At 57.2% G+C, this 24,471-nt stretch overlaps 1 protein-coding gene across 5 annotated transcripts; it reads left to right on the top strand.

Annotated features, from left to right (window-relative positions):
- Positions 1 to 409: 409 nt before the first annotated feature.
- TNKS1BP1 (tankyrase 1 binding protein 1) lies at positions 410 to 24,247 on the top strand. 5 transcript variants are annotated; one of them, XM_074336402.1, is made up of 13 exons: positions 410 to 547; positions 3,456 to 3,564; positions 4,627 to 5,254; positions 6,729 to 6,798; positions 10,903 to 12,279; positions 14,180 to 16,224; positions 21,076 to 21,442; positions 21,721 to 21,871; positions 21,970 to 22,106; positions 22,853 to 23,010; positions 23,270 to 23,342; positions 23,443 to 23,481; positions 23,804 to 24,247. In XM_074336402.1, exons 2-11 carry the CDS (start codon positions 3,471 to 3,473, stop codon positions 23,328 to 23,330), a joined length of 5,088 nt encoding a protein of 1,695 aa, XP_074192503.1. In that variant the 5' UTR covers positions 410 to 547; positions 3,456 to 3,470; the 3' UTR covers positions 23,331 to 23,342; positions 23,443 to 23,481; positions 23,804 to 24,247. The 5 variants fall into 5 exon arrangements, with proteins under 5 accessions (XP_074192503.1, XP_074192505.1, XP_074192506.1 ...); XM_074336405.1 differs by lacking the exon at positions 410 to 547 and adding an exon at positions 2,993 to 3,137; XM_074336404.1 differs by lacking the exon at positions 23,443 to 23,481 and having other exon boundaries at positions 445 to 547.
- The last annotated feature ends 224 nt before the right edge of the window (positions 24,248 to 24,471 follow it).

The following is a 24,471-nucleotide window of genomic DNA, read 5'->3' as shown; positions in this document are numbered from 1 at the left end:
TCTGAATTTACACACGTGGGGTGGCCACGTTGGGTAGGCTCTAAGGTGTTTACCACAGAAAGCCTCCCCAGTCGGCCAAGGGTTACCTTCTTTCTCGCCGCGACTCTATGGTACTGCGATCAGTTCAGGCCGTTGGGCCTGAGAATTGGGCCGTCAGCTTAAGTCTCTCTAGGCAGTCGTCTCGGTGGCCATTTTGCCCCAGCGTTTTTAGCGGCTGAATTGCGTCAGTTTCACCCGGGTCTGAGGCTGGGGCGGGCCCCTCGTGCAAGATTCATGAATAATTGAGTACCTGGGCTGCTCTATTTGCATACGGTCCGGCGAGTTCTGCACGGGCTTCCCACTCCGGGTTTTCACTGTCTCATGGATATTCATGAAGCGCCCTAGGGGTGTGGGCCTGGGCGGAGCTGGGGCGGAGCTGAGGGCGGGGCCCCGGCGGGGCCCGCTCTGGCTTGGTCCCCGGTGACGGCGGCAGCAGCGGCGGCGGTGGCGGAGACTGGCGTCGGGGTGCCGAGCCCGAGCCGAGCGGAGCCGGATCCCGGGGGAGCGCGTGAGTGCGCGGGGGCGGGCAGGAGGGCGAAGGAGGGGGCGGGGTCCGGGATTGGGGCGGGGGAGAAGCATGGAGGGAGTGGGTGCTTTCCAGCCGGGACCTCGGGTTAAGGTGGAAGGGGGGTGACCAGGAAAGTTTGCAGGGTCCGGGGGCGCGGGGGAAACCGGGGACACGCGGGAGCTGGCGCATGTGCGCGAGGCCGGAAGGTGCACGGTCTGGAGCTCGTGCTGGCCGAGCCAGAAGAAAGGGGGGAGGGGGCGAGGGCTTGAGGCGGGGCCGGGGGCGGGCGGAACTGCTGGAGGGACCCCTGCCTCCCCCTTCCCCAGGGCCCGCGCTAGCCCCCTCCCCCGGCTCCCTCGGCACGCCCCCAGCCACCCCAGTCCGCCCCCACTCGGTCTGCGTCCTCAGTCCCTCGTCTGTTCGCCGGCTGCTTCACATTCTGCGTACAGGTCCTCCGCTTCTGCCACCCCCTTCTCCTCCCCCTCCACCCTCTTCTCCTCCTCTTCTTCGGCTGCTGCCATACCCTCTGTGTCCAGAGCTCCCCACTGGGCCTCTCCAGAAGGCCCCTCGCCCCAGGCTGTTCCGTCTTCCCGTTGGCCCTCCCTCTTCCAGCAGTTTACGTGGTGTCCCTGCCTACCTCTCTGGCCCTGGATCCGGCTGGAGATCCCAGGGACCATAGGGGCGACCCCGTCGGCGCGGATGCCTCTCGGGGCCCCTGCCCAGCCCTTGTGGCAGCCTTTGCTCCTGGGGGGCAGCTAGGCCTCCCCTGCCTCCTGGGGGTTGCGGGGAGTGCTCAGAGCCGCTGTGATTCTGCAGCTTTTGGCCACGGCCTTGGTCACCTGCGTTTCCTGGCTGGGGCCTGTGAGCTGCTGTGGCCCCTCCTCAGTTGGGGAAGCTGAGCCCCCACTTCGTTGCTGCACCCCCTCATACTGCAGCGGTGCCCATCAGGCTTCCAGGTGAAAGAGTTTTTCAGTTCTGGGCCAGTTTGTCTGCATTTCTAACCACCTACACCGTGTCCCTTGTGATAATGTTCAAGGACAAGGAAACAATCTTGTGTTTTCATTTTATTTTTTCTATCACGGGCCCCTCCCCCATGCACTCTTGGGCTGGCTCTGCAGTTAGTTACTCACCCACCCACAGTGAGCAGTCCTCTGTGGAAGGTGGTTGACCAAGGGAATTGATGGGCCTGGGTTTCTCTCTACTTAGCTCTTCATACTCTCTGCCGTCTTTGAAACAACTTGGGGCAGGGTCAGAGGAGAGGGGTGGGCGGGTTTTGCAAATGTTGGGCATCAGAGGGCCTTTCTTAGGAGTTGGTGCTGTTTTCCCAGACCAGCTGCACTGGGTGACTTTGAGGAAGGCAGTGCCCATTGGGTTGTCCTCAAGAGCTCTTACCAGGTGATAGGCAATGTCCTTCTTCCTTTGTAACAAGAGGGACAGTACTTTGTCCCCCAGGCTGCAAAGCCTGGGGTGCGGGTGTTGTGGGTGGGATGGTGCTCCAGCAGCCAGGATGAGAACTAAGGAGGTGGTGGAGTGTCTGAAGGTGACATAACTGGGTCCTGTGTGAGTGAAGGAATGGTCTGGGGAGAGGAGGTGGTGGTTACCAAGGATGTTAGCTCATTGGTGACACCGAATGAAGTTGTACTAATAATGGCCAACATTTATTGGGCACTTATTATGTGCTGGGCGTTATGCTAAGCAGTTTGCGTGCATCAGCTACCCATAAACCTCCCAACAGTCTCAGTAACTCCATTTGTCACATAGGGAAACTGAGGCTTGGAGAAGTGCTGAGCCTAAGGGCACGCAGCTAGAAAGTGGTAGACCTACCCGGTATTGAATCCTGGCATATCAGAACCTGAAGCTTTTCCTGGTGCTGGCTTATTCGGTTTCTACCATAGGGCTGTGTCACTTGGTTTAAAATTTCTTGTGCTCCCTCAAAACTCCTCAGGCCAACCCTAGGCTGGTGAGGGCTGCCCATAGGCTGTGGCTGTCCCATCCTAACTGTCCTAGAAGGGGGAACCCCGGAGTGTTTTCCCCTAAGCCGCCCCACTCCCGGATGTTCTCAAGCCCTGTCCCATTCTCCCAGCCCAGGCCTGGGCCGGCTCCTCCTTCCTCTTGGCTCCGCTCTGGAAATCCAGTGGGAGGCCATTGCTATGGCAACAGGACTAGGCCCTGGCTTTACCTCATCAAATTCCACGCTGAAGCCAAAGCGATTGAGAAATTAAAGAAAAAAATGTATTCCAGATGTTTACTTCTTATTCCTTATTTTTCCGTGTTTGGATGAGACAGCTCTGAGGGAAGCGGGAGTTGGGCAGGGATAAGGAAGGAGGAGGGGGAGGGGGGAAGAGGGAAAGAGGGAACCACTCCCAGCTGCAGGAGGGAGGGAGGGAGGGAGGGAGGGAAGGAGGGAAGGAGGGTGAGCGGGAAGGGGGAGGCTGGCAGTGGGGCGGAGCCCCAGGTTGGGGAGGAGCGGGTTTTTCCCGTCTCCCATGAGGTGATTCACGGAAAGACTAAGACTTTGGGGCCCTCTTGCTCTGCCCCTGAGTATATACCTCAGGTGGGGCTGCTGGACCCAAGGGTTACCCTGGGAACGGTAAGTGGCGTGTCTTAGCTCACCAGAGGAGGAAAGAATAGGTAGCTACCTGAAACTTCAGGACTTTGGGGTTTGGGGACCAGAGCTGGAGAGTAATCTGGGAAGAGTTGAGGGTATGGCTGCTGGGGACCTCCCTCGACCTCCCTCATCCCCTCTGAAGTTCCCTCTTCCTGTCCCAGGCTCTGCCTCAGCTAGGAGTAGGAGACTTCCCTCGATTAAGCTTACTGCCAGCGCCCAACTCTCTTGCCTTTTCCTCTCTCTCTTCCTGGGCTTAGGCCACCCCAGCTCACACTCCTCTGCTTCTCAATTCTCATGCAGGTTCTGCCACATGTGATGAAAGTGTCTGCTCTCCGGGAAGGCACAGCCATGGCTTCCCCACCACCCCAGGAGATGGAGGAGGAGCTGGTAGCTGCTGGCCCTGAGCCAGGTGCCTATGGGTGCAGGGTGGAGCAGGGTGGCTGGGAGGACGGTGGGAGGGGCAGAGGCTGAACCCCCATTCTGTCTTGAAGGGGGTGGGCGAGTGATGACTGTTGAGGTGGGATGGGAGTGAGGGAGGGAAGAGTGTTGAGGACATACAGGATGAGCTTGAAAGCTTCTCAGTTCCTGGTGAGACTCTTCAGAACTGTTTGAGGTCATAGATCTCTCACCGGTAGGAACAACCTTCCAGATGATGTGGATAAAGGTACCTGTTCTAAGAGGAGGAAATGGGGACCCAGAGGAGATCTGCGTGCACGTGGCTGTTTGAACCCAGGCCTCCTGGCTCCTGTCTAGATTCCTTTCTTAGGCTCAGCCCAATGAGTGGGTGACAGAGGATTCTATTAGAAGGGCCGTGGCCATGAGTAATTCCAAGGTCTTTTATTTTGCTTTGGAATGCCTTATATAGAAGATAGGTTTCTGGTCTTGTTTTTTTCTCTGTAGCAGATGTACTTCTGTGTGGATTAGGTCAATAGTAAGTTTGCATTCCTGATCACACACCGGATGACAGTGGGAGGTGGCCTGGGTGTGTAGTGGGGGAGGGGCAGCCAGGAGGCACAGTGGGGAGACTCAGCCAGGATAAAAAGCTTACTATGGGTGGTAGGATAGTAGAATGTCATGTAAGGACTGGACTGGATTGGGGAGATGGTGGGGTGACTGCTTGATATGGGAAGGTAGGCATTCGTGTATTGGCTCATTTGTTTGTGCATTCATTCATTTGTTTGATAAGCCATGTGAGGTGCAAAGTGGAGTATAAGGAGAAATAAGGTGCCATCTGGACCCTTAAATAACTTTAGCTTATAAGGGAGACTGATTAAACATTTTGGGATTGGAGACAGGAGGATGCTTATGTGATGTGTGTGGAAAATCAAGGAAGACTTCATGGAAGAGGTGACATTTGACTTGTGCCTAGAAGGAAGTGAACATTTTGAATTTATAGGGGATGGGAGATGAAGTTCTGCTTCCTCATTCTTCTGACCGCCTCCCCTCTCAACCAACCCTTTCCTTTTGGTAGGTGACCCTCGGGCCAAACCCCCTGTCAAGCCCAAACCCCGGGCCCTGCCCACCAAGCCAGCTCTGCCTGCCAAGCCCACCCTGCTGGTGCCTATTGGGCCTCGGCCTCCCCGGGGTCCCTTAGCTGAGCTGCCTTCTGCCCGGAAGATGAACATGCTGGCAGGACCCCAGCCCTATGGTGGCAGCAAGCGTTCCCTACCTTTTGCACCAAGACCAACAGCCGAGGCCTCTACTGGAGAAGAAGCCACCCGAGAGACTGGGAAAGAGGAGGCTGGGAAAGAAGAGATGCCCCCCTTGACACCCCCGGCTCGATGTGCTGTCCCGGGGGGCGTGCGGAAGGCTCCTGCCCCCTTCCGTCCAGCCTCAGAGCGCTTTGCAGCCACCACAGTGGAAGAGATCCTGGCCAAGATGGAGCAGCCGCGGAAGGGGGTACCTGCCAGTCCTGACCGCCTCTGGGGTTCCCGCCTAACCTTTAACCATGATGGCAGCTCAAAATACGGCCCCAGGACCTATGGCGTGGTTGCAAGTCCTAGGGACGAGGATGGGACCCTCTGCAGGGTATGGTCCCAGGAAGAGCCAGCGAAATCTACAGAGTGTCTGGAAAAGCACAGCCAGCCCCCCAAGGAGAGGTGAGGATGAAGTGGGGGGCCCCATTTGGGACTAGGACCTTCCCTTTTAGGTTAGTTGTGCTGTTAGTGTGGGCAGTCCCTGGTCTAAGTCACAAAGTATTCTGCCAGCAGTGTAAGTATTACTGTGTTCTCTTTACAATTGTGATTCTGTCTACAGAGTAGATCTGTGTTTATGGTAGAGTTCAAATATGCAGTATGGAAGTTTATTTTTAGTTTTTTATACTGAGAGCTGAACTTTGCCTCATTTAATCCACAGCAAGGCTGTTTAGTGAAGGGAATATTAGACCCATTTTAGAGATTAGGAAACTGAGGCTCAAGTGCCTTCCCATGGTTCCTCAACAAGTAAGAGACAGAACTGGAGTTTGAATTCAGGTCTCTTTGATTCCAAAGGGTGTGTTCTTAACTGGTAGCTCCTACTGTGGGTGGAGCGGTGTGCCAGGTGGTGGTGGTGGTGGTGGTGGTGGTGGTGGTGGTGTGTGTGTGTGTGTGTGTGTGTGTGTGGATGAAAGGGCACAGTCTGCCCGTGAGGTGTCTGATGGGAGCGATAAGACGTGAACACACCTTGATGCCAGGCCAGCTGGTGTCACTGCACAGAGATTGCGGCCAGTTTGGAAACAGTTGCATGTAAAACACCTGTCCAGAGTTGGTGCCAGTATATAGGAAGGCTGGCAAGGAGGTGCCCCTTGGGGTGGTGGGCATAGGGCATTGGAGGAAGAGGCTGCACTGAGGCCATCTTCAGGGCAGAAAGAGCCAGCCTGAGGCACAGTTGGCCTTCTGCGGCCTTGGCGGCTCTGCTGGGTCCAGAGGCTCCCCTCTCCCTCCTGTTGTTGTGAAGGACAGAGAGGAGCCCAAAGCTGAAGGCCCCTGCCCTACCCTGCCCTCCAGCCCTCCAGCCCTCACCCTTGTCTCACCTGAAGGTGCCTGGAGGGCTGGGCTCCCAATTAACCCTTCCTTGTCCCAGGCCAGGGATCTCAGGCTGGGTTCAGCCCTCTGTCCTCCCCCCTTGCCTGGCTCCGAGCAGAGCTTAGGAGGAACGACTTCAACCTTGGAAAATCACTCCTCCCCCTGTGATCCTTCAAGCAGTATTGGCAGGACAGCCAGCCCAGCTGTACTCTCCCTGGCGGGAGGAGGACATTAACCCCTCAGGGGCTCGGGGAAGGAGGGGTTGTCTTTGGGGAACCATGAGGGGTCTGGGCATGCAGGGGGCTTCTCCTAAAGGGGCTGGGGGAGTTTAACCCTTGGTGTACAGGCAAGAATTAGGCACTGTCTCCTGGGGCACTTTCTCCATGAAAACTGCACGGCCTCTCTGTCCTCAGTGGTTCCAGGCAGGGTTCAGTAGAAAATGCCTGGGGCTGGGGGGTAACTTTGCTGTTAAAATCACAGGCAGACTCTTATCAGACAGCTCTGCCCCCTTATTCATCTGTGACAGGCTTCTCCATTCTGTGCCTCCATTTCCTGTCTTTCTCCCTCCCAGGAGCCCCCCTTCGGACCGGGCCTTCAACGGGGACCTGGCTCAGCCGGCCAGCTCTGAGCCGCCTACCCACGTGAGTTAGCCTCTTGTTAGGAATCAGAATCATAGTCCTTAGAGCTGGCAGGGTCAGCTGAGATTCTCTCTTCCACCTGTTTAGTTCAGATGTGGACACTGACGTGGTGGGAAGCTGCCTCGCCCAAGGGCTGGCCCCAGGACGCAGATTTCTCAACTCTCACGGCAGTGCTTTCCATCAAGTGTGGTTTGGGCTGTGAGGCTGCTCGTTATAGAGAGTAATTATCCATAACGACTGCCATTGACCCAAGTACCTACTGTGTGCTAGACATGTTCCAGGAACGCTGACTAACTTAATGCTTGTGATCACTCTAGCTCTAGGCCCCACTCGTCCCACGTGAGTGGTGAGGATGCCTGGGTGGGGTTAAGTGAGCTCCCCAGGGGCTGAGGGCTGAGGCGGGATCTGAGTTGTCTGACTGGTGCTCTCCTGGCTGGGCCGCCTTCTCAGGGTTCAGAGGAAGAGTTCTTTTCCTGGAGATTTCCTGTTCCTGCCTCACCTCTCCCCACAGGGCGCTGGGAGGACAGTCAGCATGCTCTCCTGAGTAAACGATGTAAAGCATGGCCCTTCTTGCTCATAGAGGATGCTCGGTCTGCCCAGTGATGGAGACCTGACTCCATTGGTCCATCCAACAAATATTTACTGAGTACCTGCTGTGGAAATAGCAGAGAACAAAACACACCGTTTCGGTTCTCTGGGAGCTCACCTTCTGATGCGAGAGGCCAACACAACCCCCCCCCCCCCCCCCCGCAGATGTGTTGTCATACAAGTGCTGGGAGCACCCGTGAAGGTGGAGAGCGCTGGGATGAGGGTAGTTGGGGACGGCCTCATGCGAAGAAGGTGAGGGAGTGAGCTGTGGATTTTGGGGACCAGTGTTCTTGGAAGAGGGGACTGCAAGTACAAAGGGCCACATGACGGAAGGAGTTGGGTGGCAGTGAGGACTCAGGTGGTGATCAATTGCATTGAGCTTCATAGGCCCCTAAAGGACCTTGGCCTGAGTGAGAGGCAGAAGCCATGGAGGGCTTTGGAGGAGAAGAGGGACATGCTCTGGTTTAGGTATAAAGAGTCACCTTGCCCTCTTGGTGTTTCAGGGAGCTGAGAGCAGCAGCAGGGACCAGCGGGGGGCTGTTGGAATAATCCAGGGGCAAAGTGGGGTCAGCTTGGGCTGTGGAGGTAGCCTGTGATGAGATGGTGAGAAGTGGTCTCTGGATGGACTTGGAAGGTGAAAAGGACAGGATTTGCAGGTAGATTGATAGCAGAGAGAATGCTCAGGATCAGGGATGATGCCAAGGCCTTTGGCCTGAGCAGCCGGAAGGATGAGGTTACCATTTAGTGAGACGGGGACTTCTCAGGTTGAAGCAGGGTCGGAGGAGACGTCAGGAGTTTGCTGCGGGACTAGTTGAGTTTGCATACCTTTTAGACATTTACGTGGAAATCTGGAGTGGGCAGTGGGCTCTTTGCGTCTGGCGTTCCAGGGACGTGTCAGTGTCAGCCACAGATGGTAGTGGAGACTGGCTGAGATCACCAGGGGAGTAGGTGAGGAACAGGAGGGAAGAGGATAGCGGTGAGGTGGGAGGAAAACCTGTGGGAGTGGAGTCCTGGAGGCCAAAGGAAGCCAACTCCAGGACTGGAGGAGGGCGTGCACACCGTCAGCCCTCGGGCTGCTCACTGGGCAAGGCAGGTGAGTAGTGAGAGTGGGATTTAGCTGCAGGGGAACTCCGTGACCTTGACCAGAGCAGTTAGGAGGCAAGGTGAAGGAAGAAGCCTGTTTGGGGTGATTTCAGGAGAGAATGGAACAAACTGTAGGATAGACAGTGAATGCAGACAACGTCTTCGAAAATGGTTGGTAGCTAGAGAGAGAGGTGAAGGCAAGAGCAATTTTCTTTTTTAAAGACAGAAGAAATGAGAGCAGTTTGTGTGCTGATGGAAATGATCCAGGAGAGGAGGCAAAAAATCAATGATGCAGGAGAGAGAGAGGAAGGTTGGCCGTAGCTCTGAGCAAGGACAGCAGTTCACGATTGGAGCAGGGGAGCAGAGTGCTTGGGCCGACATGCAGATAGCGGGGTGTGGGGGTTCTGCCATGGCCTCTTGTCAGGGAATGGGGGAAGCAAGGCCAGCGGCTGAGAGGATGGGAGAAGGTCCGAGATCTGAGGAGGCAAGATGAGAAAGGGTTGCCTGGGAGCCGAGGTTGGGGAGCTGCATGTAAACAGGCTAAACCGTAGGATGAAGGAGGGAGTTGAGTGTTGTGTAAGAAAATGACTTTAATGCTGGTAAAGAGAGACGCGAGGGCAGGAGGGGACTGGGGGACAGTGAGAAGGGAGGAGGGTTAGTGGTTGTGCTTCCCAGAGCGGTTGAAGGATTGAGGGATGTCGGGGGATGGAAAGAGGGACCTGAATGGATAGGAGGTGGGGAAGGGTGAGTGGACACTTGAAGTTGAGTCTGTGGTGGGTATAGTTATGGATGAGGACAAAGTCCTAGAGAGGTGGGTCACAGAATCGTCAGGGAAGGGGAGGTCAGGGAGCAGAGCCGGGATGCTGGGAGCGTCGACGGTGGCTCTTGGTATCACTGCAGATTAGAGCAGTGTTTTATATATATGTGTACGTGTATATGTATATGTATGTATATGTATGTGTATGTGTATATGTTTATGTATTTATATATATATATACATACATACATACATACATACATACATATGGGGTTGCAGTGATCCCGGGGCTGTGCTTCTCAGGGAATGAGGGGTCTGTAGGTACTCTAATGGGAGGGGCCGTGGGTGGTATACCGTGTTTCCCCACAAATAAGACCTAGCCGGACCATCAGCTGTAATGCGTCTTTTGGAGCAAAACAGTATAAGACCTGGTATTATATTATATTATATTATATTATATTATACCCAGTATTGTATGATACTTGGTATTAAATTATATTATATTATATTGTATTATAAGACCCGGTTTTATATTGTATTAAAATAAGACCGGGTCTTATATTAATTTTTGCAGCAAAAGATGCATGAGAGCTGATGGTCCGGCTTGGTCTTATTTTTGGGGAAACACGGTAGTTTAAGGGCGTGCGCTTTAAAACTAGAATTTTGTAGAGAGAAGGGGTGGAGGGAATGGAAGGGGCCTTGAGAAGTAAGCAGGACTCTTTCCTCTGCCCAGGCCCAGAAAGTGACAATGTGGGAGAAAGAGCCCTGTTGGAGGGGGCGGCCAAGGGAGGTGTGACTTCTGGTTTGGCGTGACCAAAGGTCAGATAGAGTAAGACTCACTTCGTTGTGTGGGGCCAGGCTGAGTGGAGTAGTGAAGAGGTGCTTGGTCCCCTCTGCCCCCCCAGCCACAGCGGCCATTCCTTATAAGCTGTGTCCTGAGAGGCCACGTGCACAAATCTTATTTATTTGTCACCTAACTTTGTGAGTGGGACGTTGTTCCAGCCCCAGTGGAGAGAAGGGGAGGCTGAGGCTCAGACACACCGAGTGCCCACCCTACGGGAGGGCCTACAGCTTGCGAGAGGCAGTGCTGAGTGACTCCATGCCAGGAGCTCCCATGTCCCCCCAGTACCTTTGCCTGAAGCTCTCTGCCTGCCTGCTTCCTTGGGCAGTGCTGGGGACTAGGGCTACACAGAGCAGGGTGGGCAGCCCCACACCCACGCTGAGCTGCTCCTGGGAGCTGGGCTTGGAGGCCCGCTCTGAGGCAGAATGCTCACCTGCCTGGATGGTCAGATTCCCAAATTCCCTTTTCCCTTTATAAAGCCAGTGTCCTTGACCCAGGAACCACGGACTCTTAGGACAGCCTCCAATGAGTTTTGGGGTGGGTGGGAGGGTGGACAACTTGAACCACGTGAAATGGTGTGGGTGATACTATGAAGAAGGCTCTGTGCGTTTTCTGGGGAGAGGGCCTAAAGGAGGGGTCTGAGAACCCTGAGAAGCTTAAGAAGCCCTAACTCATCTTTAGGGCCTTTCCCCGCTGTCCTGAGAGGCCCCCGTTTCTTCCTCCTGTCTGTGGAATGAGAGTGTGAGTAAGCAGCTGACCTGCTGTCCATATGGGGTTGGCAGGGGCCTCCCCCACTCACCTGAGAGGCGAGTGACGGCTCTTGACCTTTCTCTTGCAGGTTTCCAAGCCCTGGGTCCCCTCAAGTCCAGACCCCACCTCAGAGAATGGAGGCTCCACCAGCCCAGGCCTCCTTGCTGAAGTCTCAGGCCCAGTCCCTGGGTCTCCCCGATTTCACTCACCCGACAAGAACACTCCTCGCCACTTTCAGCTTCCGGAAGCCCCAGTTCCTGCAGCTTCTGGGCCTTGTCCCTGCAGTCCTGAGACTCCAGCACCCCCAGCTGTGGTCCTGCCTGACGAGGGCTCCAGCCATGCTGCCAGCCCCGTGCTCCCCGATGTGGGAGCCCTAGAGGCCCCCAGACCTGGCAGCCCTCCTGTGGAGAAGGTCTCAGGGCGCCACAGCCCAGAGCAGCCTCCAGCCACCTCGTCCCTGCCCCTGATGGAGAGGGGGGAGTTGCCAGATCTCGAGCGGACGTTTCCATCTGGCAATGAGGTGGCCAAGGGTGATGCAGCCCTCCGCCCCATCAGCCTGGCTCAGCGCCGATTTTCGGAAGGTGTGCTCCAGCCGCCCGGCCAAGACCAGGAGAAGCTGGGGGGCTCACTGGCTGACCTGCCCCAAACCCAGGGGAGACAGCCAGCCCTGGATCGTCCCAGTGGGGGTGGGACAGAGTCCAACTGGAGCTTGTCACAGTCCTTTGAATGGACCTTCCCCACTCGAACATCTGGTCTAGGGGTGTGGCGGCTGGACTCCCCACCCCCCTCCCCTATCACGGAAGCCACTGAGGCCGCGGAGGCTGAGGCTGCTGCTGGGGAGGCTGGGGCCTGGGCTGCATCCAGCAGGGCGGGGGTGTCCCAGCAGGGGCAAGGGGCCCAGACAGCTCCAGAGGGGCCAGGAAGGCCTGGTTCCTGGGTGGGGGCAGATGATCCAGGGATCTCCCCAGCCCAGAAGGGTGATGGAGAGAGTCAGCCTGCATCCCCAGCTGTTCCCCTTGAGCCTCCACCAGCAACAGGGGACCCACCTGAACCGGTCTTGCTGCAGGCAGAGGAGAGGTATGAGGAGCGGGAGCCCCTGGCCGGGCAGGAGGCCCCACTCCCTCTGGCCACCAGGGAGGCTGCCCTTCCCATCCTGGAGCCAGTCCTAGGGCAGCAGCCGCCAGCACCTTCTGATCAGCCCTGTGTCCTTTTTGCTGACACCCCTGACCCTGGGCAGGCACTGCCTGCTGAAGAAGAGACCATGACGCTAGCCCGGGCTGAGACCACCCAACCCACGACAGAGGCTCAAGACCCTTGTAGGGTGTCCCCCGAGCCTGTAGGCCCTGAAAGCAGCTCCCGCTGGTTGGATGACCTCCTGGCTTCGCCGCCACCCTGTGCTGGCAGTGCAAGGCGGGGAGCTGGCTCTGAGCTGAAGGACGCACAGGTCCTGAGTGCCTGCTCGGAGGTGAGGACGGCACAGGGCACAGGGCGGGTGGGGGCGTCAGCGGTGGGAGCCCTCGCTTCCGTGGGCTCGTTCTTTCAGTGTGGATTTTATGTGTCGAGCTTGGGATACAGCTGTGAGCAAGGCACCTATGGATGTGCCCCTCAGAGCTGTGCAGTCTGGCAAAGCTCACAGAACAGGGGCTATGGGATGGTGCCTGGGGTCTAGTGTGAGTCCGTATCTGACCAGTACCCACTAACTGACTGGTTTTGGGCTCTTTCATAATAACCACATTCGCCTCTTAGGGTTGTACTGCAAGTAAAATGAGTGTGGAACGTACTTAGTGCTTGGCTTATACTGAGTGAGTGTTCAGTCCATTAGCAGGGCCAATGGTGTGGAAGGCAACACAGCGTAGCCATTTAGAGAGTGGGCTCTGGGCCTGCTCTACCTGAGTTCAGCTCCTGGCTGTGCTGTTTGCTCAGATGTGACCTTGAACAAGTTACTTTTCTACTTGTGCCTCAGTTTCTGCATCTGTAAAATGGGGTAGCAACAATGCACTCTACCTGAAAGGGTGATTGGGAAGTCTGACTAAGCTTTAAAGTACCGAGAACAGCGCCTGGCGAATCATGAGGGCTTAGAAAGTGTTGGTTTTCATGAATGTTATTACTGTTGAGCTCAAGACCTGCCTGGTAGACCGGCAGCCAAAGCCCAGACCAGGCAGAGCCTTCTGCAAGGTTACCCAGCAGGTTGGCGACTGCGTGTGAGTGTCAGTTCAGGGCCCAGTGTCTTTTCCCCTACCAGGCTGCCTCTGAGTTTAAGGGCTGGGGTCCAAGTGCCTTTTGAAATGTATTTTTCCGGCCCAGCCTAGGCTGTAGGGGCGGGGCTGGGCGGAAGGAGGAGCCAGAGGGCCTCAGGGTGGAGGGGAGGAAGAGGAGGAGCAGGAAGGAGTTAAGACCAAGCTGGCTCCTGCAGTAGGTGTGTCTGTCCCGGGTTGTGGGTGACTCAACTGGCTTCTGGGCGGGGCCACCAGAGCTGCAGCTGCCCTGGAGGGAGCGGGCCGGGGTGAGCCCTAGCCCAGTCAGAGCCGTCCGACAGGTCTGGGCCAGGGGAGCAGCCCAGCCCTGTCCCGGCGCCCAGCCATACCCAGCAGCCCGGGGCAGGTGTTGGGGGGCAGGGGCCATGGCCCGGCTTGGGGACCGGGAGGCCAGCATGTCTGTCTTGGAGAGGCTGCTAGCCAATGCAGCGCTTCGTGATGAGGCCGGCAGGCTCCATAGCCCTGCGGCCAGGGCTCGGCCGCCGGCAGGAGTGAGTCAGGGAGTCTGGGTGGCGGGGTGTAGGGACCCCTGGCTGGGTCTTCCGCCTGTGCTGGGCCAGACGGCCTGGGTTCAGCTCCCCCATCCACCTGGGGCCCTGAGGGATGGATGAGCGGTTTTCCTGGGGAGGGCTGGGCAGAGGGTGTTTTCCTTAGGGAGGGAGGGGTTGGGAACTTCTGGGGGGCTAGAAGAGCTGTGGTGGTGGAATCTGGCAGTGGAAAGGAGGTTGTGGAAGGGCTTTGAGTCTTGCTCTCTCCTAATTGAAAGTGTACCCCACACCCCAGATAGCCTATCTCCTGGCACATGGCCAAGAGTTACCCAAGGGCTGTAAACATGACCGTGGGTCATTGATTGAGTGCCCTGTGCTATGCTGAGTACTTGGCTTAAATGATCTTGTTTAATGCCCCCTAACCAGCCACGCTGTAGGAATTATCTGTTTCAGGAGGAAGCCCTGAAGCCCAGAGTGGTTAAGTGATTGATTTACTTGGAGGTCACACAGCTGGGACCCAGACCTAGGCTTGCTGCTGCTGAAAAGTGCTGCTCTCATTCTGGGTTGACTCCCACCCTGATTGCCTCTAAGCAGTGTGTCTTTTTCTTTTTCTGATTTCCAGGGACTCCTTGGCTGGGCCCAGAAAGATCTGCAGAGTGAATTTGGGATTGCAGCAGACCCACAGCCCAGCAGTTTCAGCCGTTCCAGCTGGTCCCAACACACTTCTCAGGACTATGGCCTGGGGGGTGCGAGCCCTAGAGGGGACCCAGGCCTTGGAGAGAGGGACTGGGCCAGCAAGTGTGGGCAAGGAGTGGGGGAAGGGAGCAGCAGGGAGTGGGCCAGCATGTGTGGCATCAGTCAGGAAGAGATGGAGGTTGGCAGCCCAGGTGGGAGTGGAGTGTCCGCCGCAGGGGGGCTTGCAGCCAAGGACCCGCTGATTGGAACGCCAGCCATGCTTGGCACCCAGAGCCAGGAGGCGGAGGTTCAGGACTGGGAGTTCAGAAAGAGGGATTCCCAGGGCACTTATTCCAGCCGGGACGTGGAGCTCCAGGACCAGGAATTCGGGAAGCGAGATTCGCTGGGTCCTTACGGCAGCCAGGACGGGAGCCTTCAGGACTGGGAGTTTGGGAAAAGAGATTCCTTGGGTGCTTACACCAGCCAGGAGACGGACGAGCAGAGCCAGGAACTGGGGAAGGAGGACCACCTCGGCAGGTACAGCAGCCAGGATGCAGAGGAGCAAGAGTTTGGGAAAAGTGCCTGGATGAGGGACTACAGCAGCAGTGGCAGTTCCACGGCCCTCGGTCCCCAGGACGCAAGTTTCGGAATGAGAGCCCTGAGCACCGGTTTCAGCCCTGAGGAAGCCCAGCAGCAGGATGAGGAGTTTGAGAAGAAGGTTCCGGGTGGCGGAGACAGCCTGGGCAGAGCCAGCGGGGACGCAAGCCAGCCTGAGGAGAGCGAGTCGGGGGGCTTATTCAGCCCCAGCACCCCCCAGCCGCAGGAGGGGGTGCTGGTACAGAGAGACCAGAGCAGCTGGCAGGGCAGCGGTACCAGCCAGGAGGTTGGAGGGCTTCAGGGGAGACAGGCAGGGGCCCAGAGCCCAGGAGACGCTGACCAGGAAGACAGGGACGTGGGGCAGCGAGGCTGGGCCGGCGACTTCAGCCTTGGTGTCGTCCCGCAGCCAGAGGCTTCCTTCAGCCCAGGGCAGCGAGACTGGAGCAGCGACTTCTGCGTGGAGGCTACCAAGAGGGGCCATCAGTTTGGCATCATTGGTAATGACCGAATGAGCGGTCCCGGCCTGAGCCCTTCCGGCCACTTTGTGTCTCCTGAGAAGACCTCCGGCAGGGCTATGGACTGGACTGACCAGCTGGGCCTCAGGAACTTGGAGGTGTCCGGCTCTGTGGCTTCCGGGGGCTTGAGTGAGGCCAGGGAGGATGCCGTGGGGCAGATGGTCTGGTCCGACAGCCTGGGCTTGCAGCACGTGGACCTGGCCAGTGGTGTGGAGACCGGAGGGGCTGAGGAGCCCAGGGGCCTCGCAGTCGGGGACAAAGACTGGACTCCTGATGTTGGGGTGAGGGCCAGAGTTTTGGCTGGGGTGGGAGAGGCAGGAGGCCACAGCCAGGCCAGAGAGAGTGGTGTGGGGCAGACCGACTGGTCAGGTATGCAGGCCGGAGAATTCCTTAAATCCAGGGAGCGTGGAGTGGGACAGGCAGACTGGACACCTGACCTGGGGCTGAGAAACATGGCCCCGGGAGCAGGATGCAGCCCCAGGGAGCTTGGGGTGGGCCAGGTGGACTGGGGCAACAATCTGGGCCTGAAAATTTTGGAGGTGCCATGTGACCGAGAGACTGGAGGTTCTCAGGAGCCGCGGGGATGTGGAGTGGGGCAGATGGACTGGACCCAGGACTTGGGGCTCCGCATCATGGAGCTCTCTGGGGCCCCAAGTGAAGCCAGGGAGCACGGGGTGGGCGAGGTCAGCCAGTGCCCAGAGCTGGGCCGCAGGGACAGCCCTGGCCTGGAGGCCAGAGACCCCGTGGAGCCCAGGGAGCTGGGGGTTGGTGAGACAAGTGGGCCGGAGACCCAGGGTACAGGTGACTCCTCACCTTCCTTGGAGACCCACCTTGAAGACTCCGGAATGGAGACAGGAGAAGCCCCCAGCTTCGGAACCAGGTAAGGGAGCATCATCCCGCTGTGGGCGGGGAGGTGTGACAGCTGACCGAAAAATTGCAGCCTTTCTGGGGAGGAAAGAAATAGCTTTCCCCAAGGACCTACAGTGTTTGAAAAACTGAGACGGGTTGGATTATGAATTTTTAGTTTTTTTAATTGAATCATGACACGCATATAGGTGAGTTCCTTTTTTGAATGGTGAGCGATGTGTGAGTTGTTACTCTTTTGTAGCCCATGCTTTTAGGCTTTTGCAGCCCATGATTTTGTATTGTGACCGTGCTGGAGTAAATGGTATATGTCACATCTGTGGCTGGTTTCTCGTGGTTTCCACTGTCATGCGTAACGGCTGTTCCCCATGCCTCTTGACTCTGAAGCCACCTGGTCCTGGGCCAGGGACCACGGATGCTTTCATGGGCGTAGAAAGGAGGACTCTGTCTCCTCGGCCTTGGCCACCGCAGGTCCAGAGTGGAGCGGACACTGGTGCTCATTGTCTCTGGAGAGGTGAGGTTAGGAACAGGGTGCTTCTTGCCTGCCCTGTCTTAAGGCCCAGAAGAAGCAACAGTGTAACAACCGGAAGAACACTGGGACCTGGCCCCATGACCTAGGCCTCCATACACAGAGTTACTGAGAAAGAGCTTTGCAGAAGAACACACGGGTAGTTTTACCAGCCAACCACAGTCTGTCTCAGAGAGTTTTATGTTCTAAAACCAAATGAGATTTCACACCAGGAAAGGGTGCAGAAAGGCACGCGTCTATTTCATTAACAGCCGTCCACTGAGATTTGGTTTTATTCTCTTGACTGAGTAGAAAGTTTGACCTTTCCCAACCCTGGGGCTTCTCACCGGCCGTGGGAAGAAGAAAAGGGAGGTGAGGGGTGGGGGCTGATGGCAGTGGGAAGGGGGCAGGAGGGAGCAGGAAGTTCTAGAGGGAATGGGGGGTGGAGGGGTCAGGAGAGATTGAGGAGGAGAAGGAGGGGGAGAGGAAAGTGGGCAGAGGGGCCTGGAGGATGCTCAGGGGAGCTGAGGAGGGGGAGTGTTCTGGGGCCCCAGGCTGTAGGAGGGGGAGACCGCAGGGATGGAGGTGAGTCCAGAGCTCCTGGGATCCCGGAGGTCTCTGAGCCTCACTTTCTAAATGTTAGACGGAAGATTTACTCCTGGTGCTGGGAGGATGGGGCGCCCTGTGGTTGCCCTTTCCGGGCTTGGAGAACTCTGCCGCCTGCAGTGCTCGCTGCACGTCTGACCTCACTGATTTTCACAGTCCTGTGAAACAGGAAGGGATTAGTATCATCTCGTTTGCAGGAGAGCAGGGGTGTGACCTGCTTAAGGTCACAAAGTCAGCAGTGCCTCTTTCCTACTCGATCTTAAACGCTGGCTTCAGGACTCAGAGTACCAAGCAGTGGGGCTCACAGCCCTCCATCTTCCCCTCCGGTGGTTGGGGTGGCTCTTAACAAGGGGAACGCCGGAATTCCTTTCCCTTTGTTTAGGATGGAGAGGCTGGCGGTGTGGGGGGATTATGAGGGGACTGGGGGAGAGGGAGAGGAGTGGTAGAGAAGCAGAGGGTCTTCAGCTGTCTGAGCTTTGGCCTCCATCTCAGGTTTTCTGGCAGTGTTACAAGTTTGGAAAACACTGTGTACTCTGTGGCCGTACTGGAGGCGTGGAGTGTGTGCGTATTAGCATATCTGAGCCCGTTAAAGCACAGGAGTAAGGAAACACCTTTCTCTAACACAATGTTTCCGAAACTGACTTGACTGGTATCCAAGGAGCTCGTGTTCTGAGCATCTGACTTGGGGAAATTCTACACTCTGGAAAGTGGTTCTTTGAAGGAAATTTTGGAGGTTCCCCTGGGAATGAGAAGTCCTTGGTAGTAGCTCAGAGCAGTCTGGCCCCGAGTCTGTCTGCCAGGTTTGGGTCCTGATTCTGCCACCGCCTCTTGACCCTGGGCAAGGCCTTCTCGTCTCAGGACCTCTGCTTGCTCGCCTGTAATTGCGAGTAACTTACTCCTAATACTCACAGGGCTGTTGGGGTTAGGAGTCGACACATGTGAAGGGATTGAGATTTATCTGGCACACGGAAGTCACTGAAAAAATGCTCACCACTTGTAGTTGTGCCTGTTTTGCAGATTTGGATGGATGTGTTCATAAAGTGAGGCCCTTGGGGACATTTTTGTCGTTGTTCCTGTGTGGGACAAAGGCTCCTCCTATGATGTTCATTGGCTGGAATTCTGTCCAGCACGGCTGTGACAAGACCAGCATGGGGGTGTGGATGTGGGGAGAATGTGGGGAGAGCTTGGGCCCCCGTTTCCTCTGTGTCTAGGGCCACCTCGTCCGGGGGGGAGTGGTGCTCCTGGGACCCCCAAAAGCTGGTGCATTGCCCTCTCCCCTCTCTGGCTTCTTGGTCGTCTCCTGCCCCTCCCCCTGGGCCTGTAGAAACCTGCAGTCATTTTGGGCTCTTCATAGAATCTGAGAGGACCCAGAGATCACTGAGGGGAGCTGCTCATTCCGTGGCTGGGTAAACTGAGGCCCAGGGAGGCCGTGTGACTCGCACAAAGACCCACAGCCTGGGACGGTGGGCTCCTTCATGTTCCCTCCAGCCCCAGTCTTGGGGTCACCTCTCGGGATGCTCTTCCTGTGTCTCTGAGTCACGGCTAGCTCTTCCCCTTTAGACACATCATTCTAGCTCTAGCCCTGACCTCCTTTATTTCAGGTCTTAGAGCCTCAAACACTGGGAAGCTGATTCTTGGCATATTTAGTACATACCTTTCCTCCAGTTTACACCTGGAGTGGGGGTGGAGGGAGGGGGTGTATAGAGTCCAGCCCTCAGGAGACTCAAAGTCCAGACGGGGAGAGGGGTGTAGATGGTATAAGACAAGTCCTCAGGCCAAGAAGCTGGGTTAAGGTTGATGATGATTATCCTAAAAATTTATCAAGTGCTGGACACACGTGTCTGCCAACAGACCCAGCAAAGTCTAGGTACTTCTCTTATCCCCATTTTACAGATGAAGAAACCAAGGCTCAGAGTGAATAAATAACTTTGCCACGGCCATAGGCATAGTAGGGGTGGAGCCCAAATCTGTCCTGGAGTGACAGTTCTCTGCCCAGGTCAGGAACTATTTCCCTATCAGGGAGGGGCTCAGGGTATAGGTGTTCTGGGTGCTTAGAGGTAGGAAAGCATCTTTTGAGATGCAGAGACGAGTGAGTGGGGTTTCAACAGGCCAGCAGGGACGATGCACACAGCACTTCCTCCCTCCTCCTTAGGGCCTCCTCCAGAGCCCAGCCGCTGCCCCTCTGCCCTCTGCCCACCTGGCTTGGGCCAGGTCTCCCTTTGGATGTGGATCTTCCACGCACCCATCCACTGTTTCACATCCGCTCAGCGTTTCCTCAGCCTGCACTCTGCCCCATCCCAGGGAGAGGCTTGGGGCAGGGTGTGTGCAGGCTGGGTGGGGTGCTGCCTTCACTCTCTCCCACCTTGGCTTCCCTGATTTTAAGCGGAAGGGTGAGCTGGCTTTGGGCCCCATCCAAGGCTGCTGTACTTCTGCTGCCTCCTCCCCTCCCTCCCTCCCCAGACCGCTTTAATTTCCATCTGTCAGCAGCTTGTGGAAGGACAGACTGACACATGTCCTCTCCCGACCTCCCCCCTTCCACTCTGGTACCCACTCGCCTGCCTCACTCTCCTCCCCCTCCAGTGGGTCGGGGCCTCAGGGCATGGCCTCCAGTGCCCAGCCAGCTTTTCCCACGCCTGCTGTGTGCATGGTGTGAGTGTGGGGTGTCGGTAGGGAGTGATGGATGAACAGCACACACCTTCCCGCGTGAGGTGTGCTGTGAGTGCAGGGTGTGTCTGTGTGTGTCGGGGGTGGCAGCTAGACACATCAGGAGCCCCTTGTACCGTGTGTGTGTGTGTGTGTGTGTGTGTGTGTGTGTGTGTGTGTGTGTGTTTTGAGGGAGCAGCAGGCAGAAGACACATAAGCTGTGATGAGTTGTAAGGTGACCCTGCTTCTCATTCACACAGCAAACGTTTGCTTAGTCCTGCTCCTGGCCAGGCCCTGGACCAGGCACTGGGGCCACACAGGCAAACGGGGCCCCATCTTGGCCCTTGGGTTGTCACAGACTGGCAGTGGGAACAAAAGGGCAGGGGCTGGCACAGGTGGACCCCTGGGCTTGCAGGGCTGAGAAGGAGCAGTGACTGGGGGCGGGGCGGGGCTGGGGGGGAAGCAGGCCAGCTTCAGAGGAGGAATTGAACTGTGGGGAGATGGAGTGGAGGGGTGGCGGGGGAGCTGTGCAGACGAGGGAACAGTGTGTCCAGATACATAACAGTCTGTGAGGGCCAGGCGGTTCTGTGAGGCTGGGGCACATGGCAGGATGACATGGGGGTCGGGGCTGAAGAGGATGGACAGGCAGATGGGCCAGTGTCTGGCTTGTCCCGAGGCGAGTGACCGCCTATGCAGGTGACCCCGGGAGCGGCACACAGCATCAACAACTGCGACAGCCCCAGTAACAATAGCTGGTTTTACAGGCTGCACGCTGAGTGCCAGGCACTGTGTTTTGTGCTTTAGATTCTCATTTCATCCTCCCAATGACTCTAAAATTAGAGGACCCTGAAGCTTTTATAGGTGAAGGGACTCATCCAAAGTCTCAGTCAGTGGTGGACCCAAGATTTGAACCTGCCAGGCTGGCCCAGCTTGTCCCCTCTGCTGTGTGATATGAGGCCTTGACTGTGTTCTTTGTGAAGGATTCTGGGAAAAGCATGGAAAGGAGAGAGGAGGTTGGGGGAGGGGCAGACAGATCCTATGAAGGAGGCTTTTGGGGAAGGCAGATGTGGCCTCATGGTAACCTTGTCCTCTGGTTTGTCTCCTTTGCAGCCCCAGTGGGTGCCCAGCCCGCTTGCCACCCTCTGGCTCCCAGGACCTGCTGGAGGAGGTGCTGGCTGCCAGCAGCTCCAAGGCAGTGGCCCGGAGGGAATCGGCAGCTTCGGGCCTCAGGGACCTGTCAGAAGAGGAAGGAGCCATGGCAGGTGCTGACCGAGGGGAACCCCTGGAGCTCGGCAGGGACCGTTTGCCCTCGTGGAGGCCCCAGCCTGATGGTGAAGCCAGCCGGACAGAAGAGGTGGATGGCACCTGGGGCCCTGCGGGGACCAGGCGGGGTGAGCAGGGCCCGATGAGGCCCCCTCGACGGCCCTCCCAAGGCCCTCCCTCCAGCTCCCCGAGTCAGGACTTCTCCTTCATCGAGGTCAGTGGTGGGTGAGCCCAGGGCAGTGGGTGGGCTATTGTCGGTGGCTGTGGGTGGTGGAGAGCCAGAGCCTGGTCCCTGGGGCTCCCTCAGCTGCATGGAGCCCTGAGCAGTCTCAGTCCAGGAGGCAGAAAACGGGTGGTGGGTGAGTCATACGACCAGGAGGCTTTGGGCTGCAGGGGTGCAGGGGTACAGCTGGTTGCTATACAGGGGCTTGTGTGGGATGGGACAGGGCCACGGGACGGCGATGGCAGCGGTGTTGCTGTTGTCCCAAGCAGGACACCGAGGTCCTTGACAGTGCCATGTATCGGAGCCGTGCCAACCTGGGGCGCAAGCGTGGGCACCGCGCCCCAGCCATCCGGCCCGGCGGAACCCTGGGCCTGTCGGAAGCGGCAGACTCGGATGCACGCCTGTTCCAGGACTCGACAGGTGGGCCGACGTGTGCAATGCCTGTGTCGGTGTCTGGGGTGTGCTGGGTAGGGGTCTGGGATGCTGTCTGTGGTGACCCTCTCCCTGGGCCCTTGTAGAGCCACGAGCTTCTCGGGTGCCATCTTCAGACGAGGAGGTGGTGGAGGAGCCGCAGAACCGCCGGACACGGATGTCCTTGGGCACCAAGGGCTTGAAAGTCAACCTGTTTCCGGGCCTGAGCCCATCAGCCCTGAAGGTACCATCTGATCATTCAGCAAACACATCCAGCTACCTGGCCAGCTGGCCACCTGTGTCCAGCCTTTCTTCTTGCCATCGTCTCTTCATTCCCCCATCCCCTTCTTCCAATTCCTCCTCTGATTCTCTCCTGTGAGGGCCCTGCTGTACCCTGTGCTGTGGGCTAAGTGGGGTGGAAGTAGAAACCAGGTGCGTTCCATGTCCCAGACCTCATGGGGTCGTGGGGGACACAAGCCATGTCCGTCCTTAGCTCTGGTGAATGGAGAAGTTTAGGGGGCACTGGGTAGGTACATACAAGGGCTGGGCCTGTTCAGAGAGAGAGGTTATTTCCTAACTGTGAGGCAGTGTGGGATGGGAGGATAGATTGGGGAAGGCCTCGTAGCATTTGCCCTTAGCTTTGAGGCAGGCATAAGAGTTGGCTATAGAGGGTGGGGCACTGGGGGCGCCTTCCAAGCAGAGGGAACAGAATGAGCAAAGACACAGGGGTGGGAAGTCACTACTGGCTTTGTCTAGCCGAATTAAGTCTGAATTCAGCAGAATCTCTTCGAGGGCCTACTCTGTGTAAGTCATGGCTCAGCTCTTGGGGTTAGTTTATCTTTAAGTGACTTCCCATCACTCCAGGTGAAAAGACTGAAGTGGGGTCCAAGCCTGATTCTGGGGACTACCTGCTTTTGGCAGAAGGCCTGGCCCTCTGTGAATCCTCTTGCCTGTCCCTCTGACTTGTCTGCACCTGGACTTGTCTCTCAGGCCAAGCTACGCCCTCGGAACCGCTCGGCTGAGGAGGGGGAGCCAGCAGAGAGCAAGTCGAGCCAGAAGGAGTCTGCGGTCCAGCGCTCCAAGTCCTGCAAGGTCCCGGGGCTGGGAAAGCCCCTCGCGTTACCTCCCAAGCCAGAGAAATCCTCAGGGTGGGTGACTTGAGCTTGGAACATTGACTGACCCCACCTTGCTTAGAGGAAAACTGAGGCTGGGGAAGGAGGTCGACGTGCCGCAAATTAACTGTATGGAGTTGGTGACAGAGTCGTGGTCTCTGCAGCCAGGCCCCAGGCTGCCTCTTCTGGTTGGTGGTGGTGGTTGGAGGGTGCGGGAGCTGTCTATTCCCACCACTCCTCATTTTGTTCTGCTTTCCTCAGGTCTGTTTGATGACCTTTGCCCTCTGCCTTTTAGGTCAGAAGGATCGTCACCAAACTGGCTGCAAGCCCTGAAGCTAAAGAAGAAGAAGGTCTGAGAAGTCACTGAGGTGAGGGGCAGGTCCCTGGGCTTGGGCCTGGCTGGGGTTGGGGAGTGGGGTTCAGGGGTGAGGAGGCCCCCTTCGCTCCCCATCCCCTTTTCTCTGCCAGGCTGGAAGCAGGCAGGTGGAGCCAAGCTCCAGAGACTTGGTAGGTCCCTTGGCTTCCCCTCTATTTTGCCCACAGAACAGGGTGTTGTGTGGCCCGGGATGGATGAGAAGGCGGGCTTCCATCCCAGCCTGCCTCCCTGGGCTCAAGGACAGTCCCTGTGCCCTGTAACTGCCCTGAGTGCGCTCCACCAACCTTCTGGTCTGGGAGCTCTGGGGGCACTTACCAGGTCCCCAGCAGGGACAGGCCTCACAACTGGGCTCTGGGAGCTAGGGTAGGCTCAGGAGGAAGCTGCAGCATCTCCTGTACCACCCCCCACTCCACGGACTGCTCTCCTGACCTCTTCTCTTCCCTCCTGGTGCAGGTCCTAGCCGGCAGTCTCAGGCAGTGCCCGTTCCCGTGGGGTCCCTGGCGAGGAGACAGCTGGAGCCTCCCCATGCCCCAGGCTGCAGCCTCTGTCCCCCTCCACCTCTGAGGAGTGTCTGGGGAGGCACATTTATGCACTTTGTATCACCTTCCCAACTCCCCCCCACCCCACCTTCCCTCCCAGCCTGAATTCCGTCGTTAGTGGTCAGAGGTTCCGGTCCCTCCCTCCTTGGGCTCTCTTCCCGCCTCCCTCTCTGCTTCCTCTTCCAGCCTCCCTTGGGTTTTCTTTTGATACCAATTTATAGCATTTTTTATAAAAGCCTTTGATTTTTGTAATGGGTGGAACCCAGCCCCACCTCAGGGCTCCCTCCACCCTGCCAGGTGCCCCACAGAGACCAATAACATTTTGCCACTTGAAACAATAAAGTTTTTTGGGAATTGGTGCTGTCCCGGTTGTGGTATGTGGTCCTGGTACCCCGTCCCCCTGTGTCCCTGTCCAAGGCTGTAGCTGGGAAATGCTGGTTCTAGCCCTGGCCCATTCTGATATTGAACATATCACTACCGTTGTACTCGTGGTCTCGGTGTCCTTGAGGGGAGGGCGTATTAGTTATAATAGGCTGATTGCTGATTCAAACAACCCCTGAATCTCAGGAGCCTAACACACAG

Source organism: Rhinolophus sinicus, linkage group LG06 (assembly GCF_036562045.2).
Source record: "Rhinolophus sinicus isolate RSC01 linkage group LG06, ASM3656204v1, whole genome shotgun sequence".
NCBI lineage: Eukaryota > Metazoa > Chordata > Mammalia > Chiroptera > Rhinolophidae > Rhinolophus > Rhinolophus sinicus.
The sequence above is the reverse complement of the archived record's forward strand: the minus strand, read 5'-3'. Positions and strand labels throughout refer to the sequence as shown.

Excerpts from the sequence above, each read along its gene's own strand:
- TNKS1BP1 (XM_074336401.1), top strand. The coding sequence starts at position 3,450 with ATGCAGGTTCTGCCACATGTGATGAAAGTGTCTGCTCTCCGGGAAGGC. Across the intron at positions 3,565-4,626 it reads AGCTGCTGGCCCTGAGCCAG|GTGACCCTCGGGCCAAACCC; the intron begins GTGCCTATGGGT and ends TCCTTTTGGTAG. Across the intron at positions 16,225-21,075 it reads GCCCCCAGCTTCGGAACCAG|CCCCAGTGGGTGCCCAGCCC; the intron begins GTAAGGGAGCAT and ends TCTCCTTTGCAG.